At 44.0% G+C, this 27,256-nt stretch overlaps 1 protein-coding gene across 1 annotated transcript in view; it reads left to right on the plus strand.

The window, feature by feature from the left end:
* The window catches only part of LOC124625770 (hemicentin-1-like), a 198,599-nt gene that overhangs the window by 35,333 nt on the left and 136,010 nt on the right, over nucleotides 1–27,256 (plus strand). Inside the window, exon 4 of the mRNA XM_047149247.1 lies at nucleotides 5,554–5,698. Coding sequence (XP_047005203.1) covers nucleotides 5,554–5,698 — 145 coding nt within the window. The remainder of the gene's footprint in view (nucleotides 1–5,553; nucleotides 5,699–27,256) is intronic.

The following is a 27,256-nucleotide window of genomic DNA, read 5'->3' on the forward strand; positions in this document are numbered from 1 at the left end:
CAGGGACCACACGTTTGTCTGGCCTCTCAACAGATACCCCTCCGTTGTGGTTGCACCTACGGTACGGCTATCTGTATCGTTGAGGCACGCAAGCCTCCCCACCAACGGCTAGGTCCATGGTTCATGGGGTGGGGGGGGGGGGGGTGAATTCAGTTACCTTTGTGATTTTCAGCATGCAGTGACCCAAGCGCCTTACACCGTATCTTTTTTATGAGAAACCTTTCAGAACTTTTTGGCCACTCTATTCAGATCCTAAATATCGCGAAATGGCCGTGATGGTGAAACCAAATAAATTCGATCCCATAATGAGAGTTACACGCAGTAGGCCTCCCGTCCACAGTTGGCAAAAGGAACTGTACAGACAATAAATGATAATGGCACAACACGCCGTAGTTGGCATTGATAGTATAGCTACAGATGTTGGTCTAGTTAGAAATAGAGATGTTGTTGTAAAATCTGAGCAGTTTTCTTCAGAGAATTATAAATTAGTAACACGATACGCAAAGAAGTGGGATAGGGAAGTACTAAGGAATGACGAGATATTTTTGAAGTTCTCTAACGCTATAGATACAGCAATAAGGAATAGCGCAGTAGGCAGTGCAGTTGAAGAGGAATGGACATCTCTAAAAAGGGCCATCACAGAAGTTGGGAAGGAAAACATAGGTACAAAGAAGGTAGCTGCGAAGAAACCATGGGTAACAGAAGAAGTACTTCAGTTGATTGATGAAAGGAGGAAGTACAAACATGTTCCGGGAAAATCAGGAATACAGAAATACAAGTCGCTGAGGAATGAAATAAATAGGAAGTGCAGGGAAGCTAAGACGAAATGGCTGCAGGAAAAATGTGAAGACATCGAAAAAGATATGATTGTCGGAAGGACAGACTCAGCATACAGGAAAGTCAAAACAACCTTCGGTGACATTAAAAGCAACTGTGGTAACATTAAGAGTGCAACGGGAATTCCACTGTTAAATGCAGAGGAGAGAGTAGATAGGTGGAAAGAATACATTGAACTCCTCTATGTGGGTGAAGATTTGTCTGATGTGATGGAAGAAGAAATAGGAGTCGATTTAGAAGAGATAGGGGATCCAGTACTGGAATCGGAATTTGAAAGAGCTTTGCAGGACTTACGGTCAAATAAGGCAGAAGGGATGGATAACACTCCATCAGAATTTCTAAAATCTTTGGGGGAAGTGGCAACAAAACGACTATTCACGTTGGTGTGTAGAATATATGAGTCTGGCGACATACCATCTGACTTTCGGAAAAGCATCATCCACATAATTCCCAAGACGGCAAGAGCTGACAAGTGCGAGAATTATCGCACACTCAGCTTAACAGCTCATGCATCGTAGCTGCTTACAAGAATAATATACAGAAGAATGGAAAAGAAAATTGAGAATGCGCTAGGTGACGATCAGTTTGGCTTTAGGAAAAGTAAAGGGACGAGAGAGGCAATTCTGACGTTACGGCTAATCATGGAAGCAAGGCTAAAGAAAAATCAGGACACTTTCATAGGATTTGTCGACCTGGAAAAAGCGTTCGACAATATAAATTGGTGCAAGCTGTTCGAGATTCTGAAAAAAGTAGGGGTAAGCTATAGGGAGAGACGGGTCATATACAATATGTACAACACCCAAGAGGGAATAATAAGAGTGGACGATCAAGAACGAAGTGCTCGTATTAAGAAGGGTGTAAGACAAGGCTGTACCCTTTCGCCCCTACTCTTCAATCTGTACATCGAGGAAGCAATGATGGAAATAAAAGAAAGGTTCAGGAGTGGAATTAAAATACAAGGTGAAAGGATATCAATGATACGATTCGCTGATGACATTGCTATCCTGAGTGAAAGTGAAGAAGAGTTAAATGATCTGCTGAACGGAATGAACAGTCTAATGAGTACACAGTATGGTTTGAGAGTAAATCGGAGAAAGACGAAGGGAATGAGAAGTAGTAGAAATGAGAACAGCGAGAAACTTAACATCAGGATTGATGGGCACGAAGTCAATGAAGTTAAGGAATTCTGCTACCTAGGCAGTAAAATAACCAATGATGGACGGAGCAAGGAGGACATCAGAAGCAGACTCGCTATGGCAAAAAAGGCATTTCTGGGACATCTGCTAAGACATGAGGGAATGACTTCCATGGTACTAGAGGGAGCTGTAGATGGCAAAAACTGTAGAGGAAGACAGAGATTGGAATACATCAAGCAAATAATTGAGGACGTAGGTTGCAAGTGCTACTCTGAGATGAAGAGTTTAGCACAGGAAAGCAACTCGTGGCGGGCCGCATCAAACCTGTCAGTAGACTGATGACCCAAAAAAAAAAAAACACGATATTAATTCTTTTTGCCAGAGCTCCGATGTCCCCTCTAGTGAACGACAGTAGCTTAGAATTGTTGAGACACACGACAAAACAACTGCACCTTGTCTGCAAGATATATATGGGGTAGGCGAAATACCGCCAGACTGAAAGAAGAATGTAATAATTCCAGTTCCTGAGAATACAGGTGTTGACAAGAGTCAATATTACTGAACCATCAGTTTAACAAGGCACGGCTGCAAAATATTGACACGAATGATTTACAGATGAACGGGACTCCTGAAAAATGTAAGAACACGGGGAGCTATACTGGCCTTAAGACCCATCCTAGAAGGGAAACGTAACTCCATAGCAGATAGAAATTCAGAGAAAGCTTTTGAAGTTTTAGAATACAGTCATCAAAATTCTAAGTGTAACAGAGGTAAAATACAGGACGCCAAAAGTCATCTACAACTTTTGAAAGCAGACTGCAGCTATAAGAGTCGAAGGGAATATAATGGGAGCCGTAGTTGAGAAGAGAGTGAGACAGGGTCGTTGGCTCTACCCGATGTTATACAGTCTGCACATTAAGCAAGCAGTAAAGGCAAACAAGTAGATATTAGGAATAAAGTTCAAGAAGAAGAAATAAAAACTTCACAGTTTGGCAATGACACTATAATACTGTCAGAGGCAGCAAGGGACTTGCAGGAGCAGTTAAATAAAATGGACATTCCTGTAAAAGAGATTACAAGATTAATATCAACGGAAGTAAAAGAAAAATAATGGAATATGGGTGAATTACTCAGGTAACGATGGGGAAATTAGATTATGAAATAAGGCACTAAAAATAGTTTTGCGGTGTTTGTACTAAAATAACTAATGATACCGCAAGGACAGAAGATATTATATCCATACTAACAGTAGCAACAAAAAAGTTTCTGAACGACATAATTTTACCGAGTACAGATTAAAAAAAATTAAAGTCAGAAGCTCCTTGTCGAAGGAAGTGTGAATAGGAATCATGGAGTGCAAGAAATTCAGATGATAAGAGAGTAGAAATTTTCGAAATGTGGTGCTACAAATCAACTTTGAAAATTACATTGGTCTATCAACAACTGTTGAAAAGGTACAGAATGGAAATGAGAAAAAAGAAATTTGTAGAAAACTTGACTTAGTAAAGTGTCTGATTGACAGGACACTTCCTTAGGCATCGTGGCTGGTTGGTATGGTAATGTAGTTGAGCAAGCTGAAGAGAAAGTCCAAGTAAGGAGGTTGAAACGGATATGTTTCTTGCTAGTAGGCTTAGTGTGTTGTTGCATCATCTATATACCGAGACATTTAGGGAAGGGAGACCAATTTGACTCTCTGCCTTCAAGGTGAAGCTAATTTCGAGGTGTAACTCGTTTGAGATATCGTGGAATCTGTGAGGCTGTTGTTTGTTATGTAGTCATATGACAAATGTGTCATCCAGATAATGGTGCCAACGAGAAGGCATTACTGGCACCTTACTATATGGCTCCTGTTCAAACTAAAGGATAGGGAAGTCGGTTACTACTGGCGGTAAAGGATATTTATATAGCAGCGCCATCATATTATTCGTAAATTTCTTTGTGATTTCTAAAATAGCTCGACCAGTCCGTTCAAGTGACACACATCTGTAGCAACTTTCTCCCCTGCGATCAGCATAGAACCGGCTATCGGGAAGTTACTAAATCGAGGTGCACGACGAATCTTACAGGAATGCCTTTTATGGGTATATTCAGTGTACATAAAATTTCGAAAAAAGATGTTTCGAAGTTTTCACAGAAATATTTGTTTTCCCAATTAGATGTCTCAGTAGTCCAAATGAACGAGCCTATAAAAGGCAAGTTTCAGAGTTGACTATAGGTATCAATGGGCATCCTTCTTTGTGTATCTTCAGTAGCCATACTTTGTAGGCAAGACTGCTACCCTGAGCTTTAGATTCCTGGTAACACAGCTACCCGATTGACAGTGATCAGATAACCGCGAATACCAAAGGATTCTGAAAACAGTCCCAGCAGAGGGGTCTGAACATCGGTTGTGTAGAAGAAAATGTACATGATGCGGCCTCACATACTAGAAGAGTTTACCTACAGAAAAACATTGTTTGCATGTCTTTGATAGGGAAAAGTGTGGATTAGTGTCTGTTTCTTTCACTTTATGGCGGAAAACTAAATAATTGAAGAAGTCTTTCTCACATGTCACCGGAAAAACAATTCAAGCGCTGCAGAAAATCCATTAAACAGGTCCTGGTAGGTCTGTTATTCTTTCACGATCGATTGTTATTATTTCATGATCCATACCTGTGGATGCAGTTTTCAGAGCCACAACACTAGCTGTAATAAGATGATAAATCGATTAAACAGAGATGTAGCGACTTCTTAAACCCAAGTTCAAAGTTTATCTGCTAGTGAAAAGCAGCAAACCTGTGGAAACCTTGCATCAAGAAGAAGCTCTTGAGGATTAAGAAGCCGTTTCAGTTGTATTTAATTTTTTTTCCTATCTGCTCACTGGAAACCACATCCTCAGCTGTCATATGCGTAACAGTGAGTCATAAACAGTAAAAGACACTCTGAAAAATCCACTAACATGTGGGGTTCCATGCTCTGTGCTACTTAAGTCTTATGAGTTAGTTATTACAGATTTCTGTATTTTACATTATTTTAAAACATTTTTTTCGTCCTAGTTGGTCTGTTAGTCTTTCACGATCGATTGTTATTCTTTCATTATCCATACTTGTGTATGTAGTTTTCAGAGCCACAACACCCGCTATGATCAGATGATAAAACGATTTAACACAGTTGTAGCGACTTCTTAAACCCCAGTTCAAATTTACCTGCTAGTGAAAAGGAGCAAACCGGTCGAAACCTTGCATCAAGATATAGCTCTTGCCCGACTTATCCAAGTAGCTTTCGTCCTTCAAATTCTGTTTCTTGTATCGTGGTCTTCACTCCGAAGACTGGTTTGATGCAGCTCTCACAGTAGCGTATCTTGCGCAAGCAGCTCCATCTTTCCAGTAACAAAAGCAACTAACATCGATCTGAACGTGCATGCTTGGCCTTTCTTTGCATTTTACTTCTTTTTTTTAGCCCCCATTCTGCCATACAGTATGAAATTTACGACTCCTGGATGACCCAGGGTGGGAATCTAAGAACATTTTACCTTCGACAACAACGGCCTCTTCAGCCTGCTGCGGACTCAATCGCGTTTGCTGCGGTGCGGCTGTTGCAGACGAACGCGGACGGCAACGTGACGACCAGCGTGGCGCAGGTGACGCCGGCGCTGGGGGACGCGGGCCGCCAGCTGTGCTGCCACGCCGCCAACGCCAGAGTGCAGGGCGGCGCCGTCAGCGACTGCTGGACGCTGCACGTCCGCTGTGAGTGCCGCCGCCCGCCACTGAGTAGCAGGGTGCCGCCCAGCCTGTAGGGTGAAGCTGCATGCGGTGGACTGAAATTAAGTGTGATGGGATTTTAAAAAAAAACAATAGATCCTCGATTACAGCCTAGTAACGACTAGAGTGGCGCTCTATCAGACGAACAGTACGTAAATGACGTAGTAGTTGCTAGGATTAATGTAGGTAGCGTTGGTAGGGAGAGGAACAACACAAAATTTGTGAGAGGCGAACTGGGAGTGAACGGCTTCTATTCTTTTCTTCTTTGTTGATTCATTTTGTACTCAATTCACTTTTAATCTATTGTATGTTTTGTATTATTACCCCACATACATTTTATTTTATGATTGATAAAAACTGACCGCGTGGCTTCCACACTTTCATGCAACCAAAGTAATTACGTTAGATGCAAGTGCAGTTCACATGGACAAGGTTAATAATCTCTATGCATTTATTGTTGCTATTTTGTACTCAATAGAACTTTCTCCATCACGAGCAATGGCGTTATTGATAAACGCAAGATTTCTTTATGAATAACATACGCATGTTCTGTATAAAATCGACGGATCATTCAAGCGATGTTTGATATATTTATATCATGTGATTTTTTTACATTTGGTCCTTTATTATGGAAACTGCGTTTTAAGCACTATATGGTAAGTCTGACGTATTTTTTTTCTTTACTTCTACTACAAAATCACACTATTTTGCGTTACAAATCAACAGTTTTTGAATAAAACTTGAATTAAGCGTTCACAATTTCAGTTTTGCTATAAACAATGTAGAACAAGAATATTCTGGTATTTATGTGGCCTTCCATATATCCTCACTGACATTCTACAGAGTTCCGGTTTCTAGGGGACTTTATAAGACAATGATCGCATTTTTAAACCAAGCGATCGATGTAACGACCGATATGTATGAAACACGCCTAACGTGCAGGTAACGCAGATACAACTTTAACATAAAAAGTCTACTTCTAAAACTACAGAAGTCTACGCTTACTTACATAAGTACGGTGGCCTATGGAAGTTCTACAACTCTAGTCACGACTAATCTTTTAGTACAGGAATAAGTCTGAACCTGGAAGAAAAATTTAAAAATCTTATTTAGTAACCAGCAATTAAATGTTATAGAGTACATATTGTCAAATATAAGTTAAGCAATCCGTGTGAGGTATCACTAAAGCGTTCTTTGGACCAACGACTTATTGAAATACACTCCTGGAAATGGAAAAAAGAACACATTCACACCGGTGTGTCAGACCCACCATACTTGCTCCGGACACTGCGAGAGGGCTGTACAAGCAATGATCACACGCACGGCACAGCGGACACACCAGGAACCGCGGTGTTGGCCGTCGAATGGCGCTAGCTGCGCAACATTTGTGCACCGCCGCCGTCAGTGTCAGCCAGTTTGCCGTGGCATACGGAGCTCCATCGCAGTCTTTAACACTGGTAGCATGCCGCGACAGCGTGGACGTGAACCGTATGTGCAGTTGACGGACTTTGAGCGAGGGCGTATAGTGGGCATGCGGGAGGCCGGGTGGACGTACCGCCGAATTGCTCAACACGTGGGGCGTGAGGTATCCACAGTACATCGATGTTGTCGCCAGTATTCGGCGGAAGGTGCACGTGCCCGTCGACCTGGGACCGGACTGCAGAGACGCACGGATGCACGCCAAGATCGTAGGGTCCTACGCAGTGCCGTAGGGGACCGCACCGCCACTTCCCAGCAAATTAGGGACACTGTTGCTCCTGGGGTATCGGCGAGGACCATTCGCAACCGTCTCCATGAAGCTGGGCTACGGTCCCGCACACCCTTAGGTCGTCTTCCGCTCACGCCCCAACATCGTGCAGCCCGCCTCCAGTGGTGTCGCGACAGGCGTGAATGGAGGGACGAATGGAGACGTGTCGTCTTCAGCGATGAGAGTCGCTTCTGCCTTGGTGCCAATGATGGTCGTATGCGTGTTTGGCGCCGTGCAGGTGAGCGCCACAATCAGGACTGCATACGACCGAGGCACACAGGGCCAACACCCGGCATCATGGTGTGGGGAGCGATCTCCTACACTGGCCGTACACCACTGGTGATCGTCGAGGGGACACTGAATAGTGCACGGTACATCCAAACCGTCATCGAACCCATCGTTCTACCATTCCTAGACCGGCAAGGGAACTTGCTGTTCCAACAGGACAATGCACGTCCGCATGTATCCCGTGCCACCCAACGTGCTCTAGAAGGTGTAAGTCAACTACCCTGGCCAGCAAGATCTCCGGATCTGTCCCCCATCGAGCATATTTGGGACTGGATGAAGCGTCGTCTCACGCGGTCTGCACGTCCAGCACGAACGCTGGTCCTACTGAGGCGCCAGGTGGAAATGGCATGGCAAGCCGTTCCACAGGACTACATCCAGCACCTCTACGATCGTCTCCATGGGAGAATAGCAGCCTGCATTGGTGCGAAAGGTGGATATACACTGTACTAGTGCCGACATTGTGCATGCTCTGTTGCCTGTGTCTATGAGCCTGTGGTTCTGTCAGTGTGATCATGTGATGTTTCTGACCCCAGGAATGTGTCAATAATGTTTCCCCTTCCTGGGACAATGAATTCACGGTGTTCTTATTTCAATTTCCAGGAGTGTATATTGAGATATCATCGTCATGTTCCTGGATTTGGGAAAAGAATATGACAGTGTGCTGAAGTGTAAGATCTCGAAGATTTTAGAAAAAGTAAAGGTTCCTAGCTCCCTAGTACGGAGTGCAAATGTTATATGAAGACTGACTGCTGAAGTTATATACAAGTTGGTAAGGGAAAATCGGACTGGTTCAGGACAGGGAGACTAGGGCAACAGGGCAGTTCTCTTTCCCATTTTTCTAGGGCAACAGGGCAGTTCTCTTTCCCATTTCTTTTTTGCCACATACGGATGTGATTAGAAAGGAAATCAAGAATATAGGAAATGGTTATCTCAATGCTTTAGTCTTTGCTGATGGTCCAGCTATTTGGGTAGAAACACAACTCACAACTAGAGGTGTAACGAAGGTTATATGAATGGTTCTCCAAGATTAAAGAGTGCAGTTGACAGGAAACAACACCAAAACTGAAACAAAGATTATGAGCAGAGCAGCTGCACATGTCAACCTGGTCCCATGTAGAGAGAAAATTGGATGTGTGTCAACTTTCAATTACACGGGAGATAAATTTCAAGGAATGGAACAGGCAAACTGGAAGTATAAAACCAGAGTAAGAAACGGATCTTTTTTTATTTTATCAAGTATGGAACCATGGGTGGAGCCAAGGGAGTTCCTGTGAGCCAAATACACCATGTTTGAGCGATGATTCTGACTTACAGCTTGGACTACTGTGTAGTTAACAAGGCAGATTTCAAAATGGTTCAAATGGCTCTAAGCACTATGGGACTTAACATCTGAGATCATCAGTCCCCTTTACTTAGAACTACTTAAACCTAACTAACCTAAGGACATCACACACATCCACGCCCAAGGCAGGATTCAAACCTGCGACCGTAGCAGCAGCGCGGTTCGGGAAAGAAGCGCATAGAACCGCTCGGCCACAGCGCCCGGCTGTAGATTTCAGCAAACCATGCGAAAAAAAGTTTATGAGATCTGCCTCGCAGAAGACTGGATGACATAAAATTAAGAATGGAAACGTGAAAAGAGAGTAGCAAGTGGATCTGTCTATGACTAACAGACTACTGCACGGTTCAAGTGGTTTGGCATGTCAAGAGCATGAACGATAATCCGGAAAGAGATGGATGGATTAGATTAAGCAAGATCTGAAGACTAGAGGAGAAGACTCAGAATATCAATTCCCGAAATATATCAAGACATTCTATCAAGCACACTGAAAGGACACGAATATGATGACGATATTGAGGTCGAATTACAGAGAATCAGACGATATAAGTAGGTTCTTTCTATTTACTTTTTTATTGCTCATTTCAAATTCTCATACATGAAGTAAGCATAAGACAAATGTGAAAAAAATCTTGTGGTTTCAGAATGTATGACATTGTAATGTAATTTGTAATAATGAATGAGCGATTACGAATTTAGATAAGTCGTTGTTAAAGAGATCGTCTCAGTTGGCCATGTTACAAATTTGAAACTACAGGTTTTTGAGAAACTCGACATATCCAACATTTCATTTCATAAAAGATTTTTATCTAACGATTTCAATACACAATGATAGGATGTATGTTTTGCACTAAAGAGTCTAAGAAACTGGTACACTTGCCTAATATCGTGTAGGTCACCAGCCAGCAACACGTCGTGGCTTGGACTCGTCTCATGTCTGAAGAATTACTGGTAAAAACTGACACCATGAATCATGTTAGGCTGTCCATAAATTCTTAAGAGTACGAGGAGGTGAAGATCTCTTCTGAAAAGCGCGTTTCAAGGCAACCCAGATATGCTGAATAATGTCATGTCTCGGGAGTTTGGCGGCCAGCAGAAGTGTTTAAACTCAGCAGAGTGTTTCTGGAGCCACTCTGTAGCAATTCAGGACATGTGGGGAGTCTCATTGTCCTACTGCGATCGCCCAAGTCCATCGGATTCACAGTGGACATGAATGGATGCAGGTGATCAGACGTATCACGAGTCGTATATCACTCCAACTCCACACGCCCCACACAATTACAGAGTCTTCACCAGCTTCAACAGTCACCTGCTGACATGCAGGGTCCATGGATTCAAGAGGCTGTCTCCACACCTGTGTGCGTCCATCCGCCATTTACAATTTTAAACGAGACTCGTCCAACCAGGCAATATGTTTCCAGTCATCAACAGTCCAATGTCAGTGTTGACGGTTCCCGGCGAGGCGTAAAGCTTCGTGTCGTGCAGTCATCAAGGGTACACGAGTGGGCCTTGGGCTCCGAAAGCCCACATCGATGATTTTCCGTTGAATGGTTTGCACGCCAACAGTTGTTAATGGCCCAGCATTGAAATCTGTAGCAATTTGAGTAAGGGTTGCACTTCCGTCACGCTGAACGATTCTCTTCAGTCGTTCGTTTGTCCTGTTCCTGCAGGATCTTTTCCCGGCGCACTGATGTCGGAGATTTGATGTTTTACCGGATTCTTAATGTTCACGTACACTCGTGAAATGGTCGTAAGGGAAAATACCCAACTCATTCCTACCTCGGAGGTGCTGTGTCCCATCATTGATGTGCGGACTATAACACCACGATCAGACACTTAAATCTTGATAATCTGCCATAGTTGCAGCAGTAACAAATTTAATAAATGCGCCAGACACTTTTTGTCTTATATAGATGTTACCGAAAGCACCGCCGTATTCTGCCTGTTCCAATATCTCTGTTCTGAATACGGATGCCTATACAAGTTTCTTTGGCTCTTCAGTGTATATACACTGACAGAAAAAAATTAGTACGCACCTGGTGTATGGTAAATGTACGAAAGAACAGACACCGCACATTCATATAATTTATACGGGAAGCTGGACAATGGAACCACCTTCTTAAATACGTCCGACCATCTGTGGGAATTTCAGAGTAGTGAACATGGAGTATAATGGACGGGAACTGCTGCTAAGTGGCGCCCAGTGGGAATGTGAATCGGCCGTGAAGCGTGCCAAAATAGCCCGCGCAGTTGCTATATCGCTGTGTCCCGAATTACGCAGTGGTTAACGCACGTGTCTAGTAAGCTGGATATTCCGAGTTTGAATCCCGTTCAGGTACACATTTTCACTCGTCGCGCGCTGATGTCGCGTTATGTCCTACTATAGCTGACAGCAGTTACCCCCTTTCGTATACGAGAGACATTGGCAGGACCACCTATGGTCTGTGGTACGATAAGCTAAAACACTCGTACACTTTTTGTGTTTCTGGAGGGGACACTAACATGTGGCCGATACGTGCAGAATGTTTCTGTACCTGTTCTTTTGACTTTCTTGCAACCGGATGGTGACGTATTGTTGCAACAAGATAATACTCCCTCGCTCACACACTGGCCGTCAAACTCAACGTGCTCTCCCAGTTGTACATCGAGAATTGTCTCCGGTCGAGCTAGTGTGGGACATGATGGGACGACGGGTGACTCTTGAGACCCCGCAACCAAATACGTGAATAGGTTGGGCATGAGTGGAACAACGTATCCCAGAATAGTGTTAGCTATCTGCACGAAAGACTGGATTCCAGTTCATTGGCATCCATGGAGGCAACACCACATACTAAACATACACTCCTGGAAATTGAAATAAGAACACCGTGAATTCATTGTCCCAGGAAGGGGAAACTTTATTGACACATTCCTGGGGTCAGATACATCACATGATCACACTGACAGAACCACAGGCACATAGACACAGGCAACAGAGCATACACAATGTCGGCACTAGTACAGTGTATATCCACCTTTCGCAGCAATGCAGGCTGCTGTTCTCCCATAGAGACGATCGTAGAATTGCTGGATGTAGTCCTGTGGAATGGCTTGCCATGCCATTTCCACCTGGCGCCTCAGATGGACCAGCGTCCGTGCTGGACGTGCAGACCGCGTGAGACGACGCTTCCTCCAGTCCCAAACATGCTCGATGGGGGACAGATCCGGAGATCTTGCTGGCCAGGGTAGTTGACTTACACCTTCTAGAGCACGTTGGGTGGCACGGGATACATGCGGACGTGCATTGTCCTGTTGGAACAGCAAGTTCCCTTGCCGGTCTAGGAATGGTAGAACGATGGGTTCGATGACGGTTTGGATGTACCGTGCACTATTCAGTGTCCCCTCGACGATCACCAGTGGTGTACGGCCAGTGTAGGAGATCGCTCCCCACACCATGATGCCGGGTGTTGGCCCTGTGTGCCTCGGTCGTATGCAGTCCTGATTGTGGCGCTCACCTGCACGGCGCCAAACACGCATACGACCATCATTGGCACCAAGGCAGAAGCGACTCTCATCGCTGAAGACGACACGTCCACATTCGTCCCTCCATTCACGCCTGTCGCGACACCACTGGAGGCGGGCTGCACGATGTTGGGGCGTGAGCGGAAGACGACCTAAGGGTGTGCGGGACCGTAGCCCAGCTTCATGGAGACGGTTGCGAATGGTCCTCGCCGATACCCCAGGAGCAACAGTGTCCCTAATTTGCTGGGAAGTGGCGGTGCGGTCCCCTACGGCACTGCGTGGGATCCTACGGTCTTGGCGTGCATCCGTGTGTCGCTGCGGTCCGGTCCCAGGTCGACGGGCACGTGCACCTTCCGCCGACCACTGGCGACAACATCGATGTACTGTGGAGACCTCACGCCCCACGTGTTGAGCAATTCGGCGGTACGTCCACCCGGCCTCCCGCATGCCCACTATACGCCCTCGCTCAAAGTCCGTCAACTGCACATACGGTTCACGTCCACGCTGTCGCGGCATGCTACCAGTGTTAAAGACTGCGATGGAGCTCCGTATGCCACGGCAAACTGGCTGACACTGACGGCGGCGGTGCACAAATGCTGCGCAGCTAGCGCCATTCGACGGCCAACACCACGGTTCCTGGTGCGTCCGCTGTGCCGTGCGTGTGATCATTGCTTGTACAGCCCTCTCACAGTGTCCGGAGCAAGTATGGTGGGTCTGACACACCGGTGTCAATGTGTTCTTTTTTCCATTTCCAGGAGTGTATCAACAAAAGTTTTGCTTCAACTTGGTTCCTAGAGTTCAGGAAACTGTACAGAAAATTGGAATAGAGATCAACATAAACATCATTTCCTCTCTTTTTATTGCTCATATAAACCACACATCGCATGTTGTACCACCAAACATCGAGAACTTCAGAGGTGGTGCTCCAGATTGCACAACGGTACCTATAATGTCTAGTAGCACATAGTACCGCATTGATGCAGGCCTGTATTCGTCGTGGCAAGCAATCCACAAGTTCATCAAGGCGCTGTTGGTCCAGATCATCCCATTCCTCAACGGCGATTCGTCGTAGATCCCTCAGATTGGTTGGTGGGTGGTCACCTCGTCCGTAAGCAGCCCATTTCAATCTAACGCAGGCATGATCGATAGCCTTCATGTCTGAAGAACATGCTGGCCAATCTAGTCGAGTGATGTCGTTATCCTGAAGAAAGTCATTCACAAGATTTGTACGATGGGAGCTTGAATTGCCATCCACGAAGAAATGTGCCTCTCCAATATGCTGCCGGAACGGTTGCACTATCGATCGGAGGATGGCATTCACGTATCGTACAGCCGTTACAGCGACTTCCATGACTAGCAGCGACGTTCTTCGGCCCCACATAATGCCTCCCCAAAACTGCAGGAAACCCCCACCTTGCTGCACTCGCTGGATAGTGTGTCTAAGATGTTCAGCCCTTCCGGGTTGCCTCCAAACACGTGGAGGACCCCGCCGTGGACGTCGAGAGTGAATTTGCGCATCGTGTAGCCTATTGCTCAGAGTTTGAGTCGTAACACAACGTCCTGTGGCTGCACGCAAGGCATTATTCAACACGGTGGCGTTGCTGTCAGAGTTCCTCCGCGCTATAATTCGTAGGTAGCGGTCATCCACTGCAGCAGTAGCTCTTGGGCGGCCTGAGCGAGGCATGTCATCGAACAACATCGCTTTGCTTCATTCCGAGATGCCTGGACACTTTCCTTGTTGAGTAACAATGCGGACGTGACCGAACCGCGGTATTTCCCGTCTAGGCATGGTTGACTAAAGACAACACGTGCCGTCTACCTCCTTCCTGGTGGAAGGACTGGAACTGATCGGCTGTCGGAACCGCACCGTCTAATAGTCGCTGCTCGTTCCTATTTGTTTACATCTTTGGGCGGGTATAGAGATATTTCTGAACAGTCAAAGGGACTGTGTCTGTGGTACAATATCCACAGTCAACATCTATATTCAGGAGTTCTGGAAACTGGGGTGATGCAAAACTTCCTTTGATATGTGTAATATGGATATTGCCGCATGGATCGATACTGGCACCTTATTTAAACCATGTGCACTATTGCAGCAATAAATTTGAACTGGAAACCCCAAAAGGGTGTACTAATTTTTTTCCGGTAGTGTACATAGAGAGAGATTCAGAAGTCATATCCCCCAGCACGGACAAGGTGGACCAGAAATATACTGACAAACATTCAGAGTTAGTAGTAGAACCAAAACAAGGAAAAAACGTGTAGGAAATTGAGCTGTGAACACTTATTCAGTAGATGAGATGTGTTTTACAAAAGCGAAGATGAGCTAGTGCTCAGAGCTCGCAAAATATGTATTATAGAAGCCCATTTTTACTGGATGTTTATTTTCTTGTTTTGATCCATACCACCGCATCTGAAAGTTATTTAATTGAGTTCTAGTTTAACCTATTTGCCCTACTGCACACGAATTTGGAATCATACTGGGCATAATACGGTATAGTCTTCCTGGAGATATTCTCGGAATTGATTTATTCTCTTGTTTAAACACAGATCAAAGTTGCACATGCAATTAACTTATTTCATCAAAATCTTATCTGCGTCGAGATACAGATACTACAGAGCAAACATGTTATTATCAGAACTCAGCTTAGCTACGCGTCCAACTACAATGGGTCGAACAATGACTATTCTTCTCGTGTGTTTGCCTGAAGAAAGGCACGATCAATAGGTCACTCAAGAAGTTATCGAAACACTGAGGAGACGGAAGCACATGGGGGAGGTTTCTTCAAGACTCTACATCTACTGTCAGTAGCAATCGAAACCAATTATCGCTTCATTTATTAGCTTCGCTTTGGTATGATTCGAATTCGCGACGCTCGGCATCAAGGTACAAAAAGTATTACATGTCTCAGTTTGTTACATCCCATAACATTTAATGCAAACTATGATCAGCGAACGCCGGATTTTTATACACTGTCAAATCGTAAGATAAGTGTACAATCATGCTGTATTATATCACTAAATGTGCACTACTAGCCAACAATATATATATATATATATATATATATATATATATATATGTGTGTGTGTGTGTGTGTGACATGCATTATTATATATAAATGAAATTTTTTTTGACAGTTTTTATATCAGTGTAGAATATACAAAATTTTTATACAACCAAAATTATGACTGGTAATGTACAGTCCTGGACCTGTTAGTTGCATGTTTGTTCTATATGACAGTTGCGTCAAACGTTACTTTCTAATATTTGACAGCAGTAACATGCGTGACAGACCATATACTATGTTATAGGACAGATTTCGGATCCTATCGTTTCAAATGACAGGCATGTAATTGCTATAGACATACGTAATATATGTAGCCCTGTATTAAAGCTACTACAGCTGTTTCTTCACCTGCATCAGATGCCCTTTTCTATAACTCTACTTTTAGCACATGGGGCGACCATGTTAGCGATTCCTGAGAACCATGGCTTCCAAACCATCTTATCGGAAATATGTCTTTCAGTTCTCGCAAAACATTAGGCACAGAACAGGGTGGGTTGCTATCGTTCTTGTCTCTAATTTCTAGACTGCCATTCTCAAAGATAGTGTCTAAATTGCAAACGATAAAAGTTTGGCACACTTTCACCATTCTGAGTGCCATTGAAGTAGTATTGACCAATGATTTCAAGTCGGAGGATTCCACAACACGGGGGTCGGCAGGACACATCCACCTAAGTTCTTCTGTGGCACAGTAATGCGTGTCATAATGGTTTCTTGCACTATAGTTTTTGAGAGTGGCTTCTTCAGAGAGCACTATACTCTGTAAGTCATCCTGACTGAAAATATTGGCGGTCTATCCGCTGAAAGTACCCCATCGTCTGAAATCTCTACCATGCAGCTGTGATAATGACAACTTGTACTGGTTAAGTTACTGACCATGTAGTAGTCGCCTCGCAGATGTAAGTCTGATTACAGTGATTGCGTAACCCGATGTGAGGGTTATGGGGTGTTGTGGCTAAAACAAATATCCACACTTCTTGCTGGAACGTAGTAGCTGATGCAGATTATCGACCAGGATATATCGATGCATAAGCCATGGGTGCTGAATTGGTAGCATGAGCGACATGTCAGCGTACGCGTTGGTTGTTTACGCAGTGTTTATTCCACGCCTATAACAGTGGCACACCAAACACCAAACCTCACTGATTTATACTTAACGACCTTCCCTGCGTATGACAGTATAAGTACACGTCGTAAAATCTAACCGAGCGTCACTTCAAAGGCAATGTCGATGAAGCTTGTCCTCCCGTGACAGTAGCGACTTTACGTCTTGTATTGTATTGCGCATTCAGGAACATTGCTCCCTTTCGGACATTCTACTTAAATAAAAATCTCTTTACCAAAACATCCACCTCAATCCGGCCAGTTATATACAGAATGTGGTATTCACCTCGAAAACTTGGAAATGAACAAAAAAGTATACCGTTTTATTTAAAAAATTATAATTTTTGCTGTAATTCTCTGAAAAATGCACTACTGGCCATTAAGAGTGGTACACCAAGAAAAAATGCAGATGATAAATGGGTATTCATTGGAAATATATATTTTACTAGAACTGACATGTGATTACATTTTCGCGCAATTTGGATGCATAGATCCTGAGAAATCAGCACCCAGAACAACCACCTCTGGGCCTAATAACGGCCTTGATACGCCTGGGCATTGAGTCAAACAGAGATTGGATGGCGTGTACAGGTACAGCTGTCCATGCAGCTTCAACACGATACCACAGTTTATCAAGAGTAGTGACTGGCGTATTGTGACGTTTTCAATTGGTGAGAGATCTGGTGTATGTGCTGGCCAGGGCTGCAGTCGAATTTTTTTCTGTATCCAGAAAGGCCTGTACAGGACCTGTAACATGCGGTCGTGCATTATCCTGCTGCAGGGATCGAATGAAGAGTAGAGCCACGGGTCATAACACATCAGAAATGTAATGTCCACTGTTCAAAGTGCCGTCAACGCGAACAAGAAGTGGCCGAGACGTGTAACCAATGGCACCCTATACCATCACGGCGGGTGAAAACGTCAGTATGGCGATGACGAATACACGCTTCCAGTGTGCGTTCACCGCGATGTCGCCAAACACGGATGCGACCATCATGATGCTGTAAACAGAACCTGGATTCATCCGAAAAAATGACGTTTTACGATTCTTGCACCCAGGTTCGTCGTTGAGTTCACCATCGCAGACGCTCCTGTTTGATGCAGCGCCAAGGGTAACCGCAGCCTTGGTCTCCGAGCTGATAGTCCATGCTGCTGCAAACGTCGTCGAACAGTTCGTGCAGATGATTGTTGTCTTGCAAACGTCCCCATCTGTTGACTCAGGGATCGAGACGTGGCTGCACGATACGTTACAGCCATGTGGATTAGATGCCTGTCATCTCGACTGCTAGTGATACGAGGCCGTTGGAATCCAGCGCGGCGTTCCGTATTGCCTCCCTGAACCCACCGATTCCATATTCTGCTAACAGTCATTGGAACTCGACCAACGCGAGCAGCAATGTAGCGCTACGATAAACCGCAATCAAGGTCGGAAACGTGATGGTACGCTTTTTTCCTCCTTACACGAGGCATCACAACAACGTTTGACCGGGCAACATGGGTCAGCTGCTGTTTGTCTATGAGAAATCGGTTGGAAGCTTTCCTCATTTCAGCACGTTGTAGGTGTCGCCACCGGCGCCTACCTTGTGTGAATGCTCTGAAAAGCTAATCATTTGCATATCACAGCATCTTCTTCCTGTCGGTTAAATTTCGCGTCTGTAGCACGTCATCTTCCTGGTGTAGCAATTTTTATGACCAGTAGTGTAATTAAGTAAAGTATGGTCAAGTGGTATCCGCCATCAGTCAGTCACCGGCCGACAGAGGCGGAGGTCAAAACGCGCAAAGCGCGGCCTGCCGCGCAGTTGCAAAAATAACACCCGCGGACCGGGCATATAGATCCGCCGACCGGTCGCGTAGTCCATTTTGAGATGACCGTTAGAGGGTCGGTGTCACGAGACAGAAGCGCGACTCCACTCGGTCCCTGGCGCCACCACACGCCGTATTCCCGGAATACCAGGACCGTATATAGGCCACCGCAACAGTAATATACAGAAAGTCCTTCGCCTACCTTTGCTCGTATTTGTGGCTAGTGACCGCACATACTAGAAACCCGTGGAACTTCGGATACTATCTCAACTACCTCGAATGTGAGCTGGAGTACCGTGGACTTGTGTAATTGTGGATTGTAAAGTGCTCTTTGGAAAACAGTATCGTTCTGAATAAATCATTTAAGTATTTTGGATGTTATAGCGTTATTCTGATGTAACAGGTCATAAATCCGCAGAAAGTGTGACACATCCCTATCTAAATATACACTCATTTTGGGGAACGACTTGAGATAAGTCATTCATGTCTACAGGACATGTAATTTAGCAGTGAGTCCTGACTATCTCCTCGTGTTCTACGGCTTTCCGTGAACCATTCTGCACACACCTGTTGCATTGCCCAAGACTTCACCCACACTAGTAGCAATTTCCTGGATGGATGAATAACATTTTCTCAGGCCTATAATACGCTCTCTTTCAAACTCACTAATTTGACTATACGATGCGCACATACTTCTGCGAGACATCCTTCACGTCTGCTGAAGTCACATTGATCTATTGTCTTCGGTAGATAGCGACAATGAGAGCGGAGACACATTTAACCGGTAGATGGTATTGGGCCCCGACGTCGATGTTGACCTAGAACCTGATGCTGCTGCTAATCATTTCTCCAGAACATATTAATGAACATGTCCTGTGAATATGAACATGCTATCGCTAGTCGTTCTGTTTTTTGTGAACTTGAGTTTCAGTTATAGTATCCTAAGGTGCAGGTAAAAGCGCCTCATCTGAAATAGCCTATCTGTTATAGCTTCTTTGATAAGGACTTCGCTGACTACTATGCATTGTTGTTGACTCATAGGTTTTGCTTACGTCCAGGAAGCTAAGGAAGCTAGAGCGTTAACCCAAATGGTAGACAAATCAGCCTGTTGCTGTTTGTCTTGTTGAAGCTCATCAGCTCATAACGTCCATGTCTCCCAAAGTCCGTCTTTACCGTAAGGTGACCTCCTAATACGCAGCAGCAATAGCACTTATTTTCTTCTAAGCGATTAGTTTAATTCCCTGTGTAGTCAATCGTCATAAAAAGGCAACGGAACCTAATGGTGCGTCTCCTCTCTGAGCATACTGAGTATATAGCGTTTGTGACTATTTTCGTCAGTTATGTAGTGGAGAATGCAACCTTGCGCTTTCCAAAGGTTTTCTGTTTAACACAACGCTGTGGAGGGGATCCAGGAGTCCTCACAATTAAAGCAAGAAAGCAGATGTGATCCACCACTCAGTGACTGGACGATACTCATCGAAGTTGTACATAATGTTTAAATAATTTTGACCACTGACACTGAAGACTAGTAAGTCGTTTTATAGGAAAACGTAAGTTTTTTTTAGTTTGTTTTAGGGCGCAAAAACAAGTAAGACCATAAGCGCCAATTTCATAACCTCAGATGATTAAGAAGTAAAAGAACTTAAAAGCGACTATACGTTAAGCTCAATGGACAGAAGGTAAGCGAGCTAAGAACAATGACTTCCTCGTGGAGGAAGGTCCCGACCCAAGGACTGAATGTCCGTGGCTATATGGCTACGACGGATAAACAGTACAGTGCAGTCGACAGTCCCCGTCTCGTAGGCTAAAACATCCGATAACTCAGACGGCAAACATACATGAGAGGAGGTGGAGGCAATTAGTGTTTAACGCCCCGTCAACAACGAGCTCATTAGAGACGGTGCACAAGCTCGGATTAAGGAAGGATGGTTAAGGAAATCGGCCGTGCCCTTTCAAAGGAACCATCCTTGCCTGAAGTGCTCTAGGGAAATCGTGGGAAACCTAAATGACGATGGCCGGACGTGGGATTGAACCGTCGTCCTCCCGAATGCGAGTCCAGTGTTCTAACCACTGCACTACCTCGCTCGGTCATACATGAGAAAGTAAGTCGGTAAATAAAGGGCATTGAGTCAGAAAATGGTGAAAAAAGTTTGTAGACAATGAGCACAAAGTGGCAGGGGATCACCACTAAACAAATGGCAATGGCTAAAACGATAATGTCCAATATGCAACCTAACTAAAATGATCTCGCAGCGAGAGGGCTGAAATGAGGTCGGCCAAGTCGCTGGAAGAAGTTCAGTTCCCTGGAGCATGTTCCCGTGAAGAGAGGCTCGGTGGCGATGCAAAACTGGCACCACCTGCCGATAGACGGCAGTATGTGTAGAAGGTTAAGTCAGCCACTGTACAATGCATGTTGTAAAATACACAACTACTGTGTGGTGTAAAATTTCTAATTCTCAGCAAAAACATGGTGAAAACATGTAACGGCACTGTATTTTGCTGAAGACTATAAAACAGCTACTTTGGTTGATTTAAAGCAGGTGAGATTTGTTTCTTTTTTTCTTTTTTTGCTCATTGCTACCTATTCAACCACTAAACAAACCATTATACCTTAATCTTGTGTAAGTCTTGATGTACACCAGTCTCATTATTCATCAGTACGAAGATCAGCTTATGTGGGTTTTATAAGTCTGGTACTAAAATACACATACGGAGTATTTTGGTGCAGGGTCTAATACATATCTGCCGATGTCTGATATATGTTATCAGTTCTGCTATTTCTAAGGCCGAGTTTGATCTGCTGGTGTTTCACTGAGTTTTATTGTCGCCACACAATCGCTAATATATGACTTTAGTATTATTAGCAGAGGCGTAAATAGCGGCATCGTTCAATTTTATGAATATACCCAATCACGTCAAAAGCCATCATAAACATCAAAGTTACACATTTGCACAGCTAATTTCTCGCTATGACTTTTTACCACTCAGTGTACAATCGATGTGTCTTATGGTATAATTCCTTAACGAGCAGTCCTATTAGCTCTGTGTTTTTTCAAAAAAAAAAAAAATTGTTGGCCTTCGTCCCGTTTCTTCGACACGAAATCTGAATAAGGTTAAATGCGAATACTTTGAGATAAGGGACTTATTTTTGGGCATGCGTGAAAAAGGGCAGTTTCTCTACAATAAAATTAAGTGCAGAATCAGTATTGTCCTTACCATTCGATTAAACATTAATTCGTTACACTTAATATTACTACCCGGAATATTCATTGTACATGATTATGTAAGCGATGGCTCATTCATCGTCCCAGATTCTTGGCATAAACGAACGCACATTCACTGGAGAACTGTTTTTACAGAGTGCCCGGACGTTTAAACTCTATTGAAACGTTATATCAGAGTTTCCATGGTGATAGAAGGCTCCCCTCATTAATGGGAATAACCCTGTGCTGATTAATGACGTCGCTTCAAGCACGGCGATTCTGTGTTATCCAAGTGTCTGCTAATGAGCCATAATAATTACTGGGAGATAATGTGGATCATTTATGCACATCATCGAAGGGGCTGGAGGGATATAATCACCAAAATTAATGTCTAGCCAGAATAATACGTACCAGCTTGAGGTGATCATTTCCGATCAGAATCAAAATGATTATTTCTTGCGAGTGTTTGCGAGTTAGTAAATGAAAACATTTGAATTGCTGGTATCATTATTAGACTATGCAAATTAATACGTCTTTAGGCAGTAGAGATATCTTTCGTTTTTGTATTACTTCTCTTAGTTGTGTTTAAAATTTATGACGCTCGTAGAATCTACAATTCTAGCATTATTATGTTTAAGCATAATATCTCTGCATGTACAGGGTGGTCAGAAACAGTCTGGAAATTTGGTAAGGTTGTTGCAGGGGAGATTGTGCTCAAAACTACAACGTCAGGAATGGTACCAAAATAACTACATATTGCTTGCGGTGATTATACAATATATAGGATGAGCACATTAAATTTGTAGGTGATTTGGACAAGAAACGGCACAAAATTTAGTTCCAATAGCTGCAAAATTTGGCTGTAACATTGGGTCTAGAGCGGCTGAGCATCGCGTCGGACTGAGATCTGTTGGCGGATAAGGGTCCGTCATTCGGTGCTTCTTGAGATTCATGTCAGAGTTCGTCATTAATAGTGGCTGGCGATTGATGATGTGACAGTCCCAGCAAGGGAGTACAGAGAGAGCACTTCCGTGTCGAGGTCTGTGAGGAAAGCCCCGGCAACGTCAGTCTTGTGAAACTTATAGGATGACAACATTACCGAGTCCTCGAAGCTGTGACTCATTCATGGGCCTCGACAAGTCAGAAGTCTTTATCTACCGGTCTATGCGAACCAGAGGTGGCCATGTTATGTACATAATGGCTGATCACACCAACACGGTATGAACTGGGACTGTATGATGATCACGGGTGTAAACTGGCATGCTTCGTTCTCCTCGTAACACTGCTTGTTCCAGTGATGTCGTTGGGCAGTTATCTCTACTGTCGAATTAAGAGAAGCGACAACAAAGGCACTTCCTGCAAACAAGTTCGTTTCCCGATTCATGGTAGGTTATGTAACTACACGGCCGAGCCAATAATACAAGTCTGTTGTCTTAGACGCCAACGACAGTGGCACTTGCTGTAAACACGTTCTTTTCCGAATTCAAGGTAGTTTATGTAGCCACACGGGCGAGCGAACAATACAAGTTTGTTTTCTTCGGCGCTAGTAGCACAGGGCATATAATATTCTTCACGGCGATGGTATGGAACTATTGTACCCATCGCTTCCATATTCGCACAACAGTCGTGGAATCACAAACAACACGAACAGCAATATCGCAGAATGATAAAGAACAGCCCTGATAGGTTACGATCCTGCTGTTGTCGAATTTTGTAGATATTTGTCCCCCTTACAAAGAACGTAACAGCATTTTATAACAAACAACTGAAATGATAATTGGGCTTCTGAATGAGGAACTTAGTGTCTAGTCTTTCTTATACAAAGAGTGTAGATAGCGCTGCTTCTGTCTACTTTGTGGAGTTCGGTAGCAATGCTGATTTGTTTACATATAGAAGTACACAACACATTTCATGACACTTTAATGTTTGTTGTATGCTACCTTCATGGTATTAAAATTTTACTGCCCATAACTGTGCGTAAAACATAAAATAATGCCTTTACAAATATTTTGTCGAGCTGCTTCGTCAGGGCGAACAGTTTAGCTAATGAACCAAACGAAAGAGGGACTTAACTTAGAATACACCGTACCTCCAGCCGGGCTGGTTGGCAGTACTGCTAAGCGAATGTCATCGAACAAGTACGGGAAATTTTTTCTTGCTCGTGCCTGCATGTATTTTCAACACCAACAAGAAATACACAGCGCGGCTGTATACTGAAGTGACAAAAATCTTGTGATACATCTTAATATCGTGTACTGCCTCCTTTCGTCCGGCGTGGTGTTGCAGCTCGACATGGCATGGAATTAACAAGCCATTCGAGGTCCACAGCAGAAATATTGAGCCAGCCTGCGTTTATAACTGTCCATAATTGAGGAAATGTTGCTGGTACAGCACTTTGTGTACGAACGACATCTCGATTATGTGTCATAAATTTTCGATAGGGATCATGTCGGGCGATCCGGATGGCCAAATCATCTGCTTGAAATGTCCATTCTTCAAAGCAGTCGCGAACAATTGTGGCCCAGTGACATGATGTATTGTCATCCATTAAAAATTCCATCGTTGTTTGGGAACATTAAGTCCATGAATGACTCCAAATGGTCTCAAGGTAAACCAGCACAGTCTTTCGCAGTCAATAATCGCTTCAGTTGGACAGAGCATCCAATCCACACCATTATGGAGCCACCACCCCCTTGCACAATATCTTGTTCACAACTTGGGTCAATGACTTCGTAGGATTGCGCAACAGTCCTACCCCACCATCAGCTCTTACCAACTGACATCGGGGCCCATCTGACAAGGCCACTGGTTTCCAGTCGTCTGGGGTCCAATCAGTATGGTCACGAGCCCAGGAGAGGGGTGAGAAAGTGAAGTCGTGCAGCTGGCAAAGGTATTAGCTTCGGTCGTCTGCTGCCTTAACCAATTAACGCCAAATTTCGCCGCACTGTCCTAACGGATACGGTCATCGAACGTCCCACATTGAATTCTGCTATTATTTTACCCAATGTTTCTCGTCTCTTAACACAGACAAATCTACGTAAACGCCGCTGCTGTCGGTCGTTAAATGGAGGCCGTTGGTCACAGCAATGTCCGTGATGAAAGGTATTCCCTGAAATTTGATATACTTTGTTTACTCATGACATAGTGGACCTCGGAATATTGCGTTCCCTAACGATTTCCGAACTGGATTGCCCCATGCATCTAGCTCCAACTACCATTCTGCGTTCAAAGTCTGTTGTGCGGCCATATTCACATCGGAAACTTTTTCACACGAATCACCTGAGTCCAAGTGACAGCTATGTCAATGTACTGCCCTTTTATTCCTTTTGTACACGATACTACAGTCATCTACGTACGTGCGTCTCCCTTGACGTGGCATGGATTCTACAAGCCATTGGTAGTCCTCTGCAGAAATATGAGTATTGAGCCATGCTGCCTCTGTAACCGGCCATAACTGCGAAGCTACTGCCGGTGCAGCATTTTGTACACGAACTGACCTATAGATTATGCGCCATAAACTTACGATAGGCATAACTTTTGTCACCTCAGTGTAAGGGCTGAACACACGAGTCGGGCTGTTTGCTTAGGCCACATGTGGTTTATGAGTCCTTTCGTTTCATAATGTAATCTTTTGCAACAGCATCGAGCTGCGGTTTTGAAGCGACTGGTGGTTGTGGAGACGTAAATATATTCGCCTTGGTAATAATGTTTTCTTATAAAAGAGAAGCTCAACTGAACCATAATTCGCTGACACACAATATAATTAAGTTTCTGACATGAAAAAACAATAGTAACAGAAGAAGCATAACGGGTTAAGTAAATAAGACGAAAATAATGAAGAATGTAATAAATAAGAAAAGTATAATAAATAAGAAGAAATAACAATAAGAAAGAAAAAACGAAATATACTCAAAGGTTAAAATTCAGGCAACCAAATAATTTCGCAAACAATAAATTGAAATAAATCCGAACCAAAGAGGCATAAAATCGAATAAGTGAAGTAACTAGCGGAAACAATATAAAACAGCACTTCAGGTCACCTCGGTTCGCCGCGCGGGATTAGCCGAGCGGTCTAGGGCGCTGCAGTCATGGACTGTGCGGCTGGTCCCGGCGAAGGTTCGAGTCCTCCCTCGGGCATGGATGTGTGTGTTTGTCCTTAGGATAATTTAGGTTAAGTACGAGGGTTATTCCAAAAGTAAGGTCCGATCGGTCGCGAAATGGAAACGACTATGAAAATCCGATAAAGCTTTGCACAGATGTGTTGGGTAGTGTCTCTAGTATAACCCCAGTTAGCATCACGTCGCTCTTCTCATTTCTGAGCTCGCAGTGAGTGCGTAAAGATGTCTAGAAAATAGTGTCTGCCGCCAAGTACGACATTCTGCAGGGGCAATGAAGATGCTCCTGCATCGTTTTCAAATGGAAATGTTAGATTACCCACAATACAGTCCGCAATTGTCTCCCCCTGAGTTTCATCTCTGGTCACATGAACCGCTGTCTTTGACGACAACATTTTGACACAGACAACGAGGTGTAGGCCAGCGTGGAGAATTGGCGGAAAGCACTGGCGGCTGCCTTCTATGATGAGGCTATTGAAAAGTTGGTACAACGCTATGACAAAAGTCTAAGTCAGAACGGCGACTACGTAGAGAAGTAGCTGAAAGGTGTAGCTAATTGTTACAAGTAAAACATTTCTGATGTTCACTGTGGTTTCAATTTGGCAATCAATCGGACCTTACTTTTGGAATAACCCTCGTAGTGTGTAAGCTTAGGGACTGATGACCTTAGCAGTTAAGTCCCATAAGATTTTACACACATTTGACATTCGTCACCTTGGTTCTTCCGCAAAACTGCATGTCAGTTCATTGCTAACTACGACTGTAGTGAACATAACTCAGTTTAGACCATCTTAAAACTGTGTTATAATAATGATGACGATGTTTGGTTTGTGGGACGCTCAACAGTGCGGTCATTAGCGTCCGTACAAAGTCCCAATTTTTACTCAGTCAAATTACAACAGGCATGCATTCTCCATTTTTTCACACTGTTCCAGTGTTTACGAATAGTCTTCTGTCGTCTACGTTGTGTCGAGAAAGCATTACCTTTTAGAACATGTTTATTCTAATACCTACCACTTTTCGGAGTTTTGTAATTAACCAATATATTACGTATCAGTCGTCTAAATTTGGGATATTACGTACTTTCTAAATTCGGGCTATAGCAAATTTTGGACCAGTTTGTCAATATGACATACCTGTGCCGTATTCGTTATGCTGAGAACCAAACCGAAATATGTCCAGTACGAAGAAGGAAAGAAATGGAACGGAACAGATATGATCCAGGCGATTCGTGCAGTCCATGGGGTTGCTAAAGAATGCTGAAATAGTTAACTTACCGCGATCGACGTTACAAGCATTTAGCAAGGTTGATGTTCTCCCATCAATATTACTTTTATGGAAAACTGGAAGAAAACGTATATGGTGTGGAAAATCGGAA

This window comes from Schistocerca americana, chromosome 1 (assembly GCF_021461395.2).
Source record: "Schistocerca americana isolate TAMUIC-IGC-003095 chromosome 1, iqSchAmer2.1, whole genome shotgun sequence".
Taxonomy (NCBI): Eukaryota; Metazoa; Arthropoda; class Insecta; order Orthoptera; family Acrididae; genus Schistocerca; species Schistocerca americana.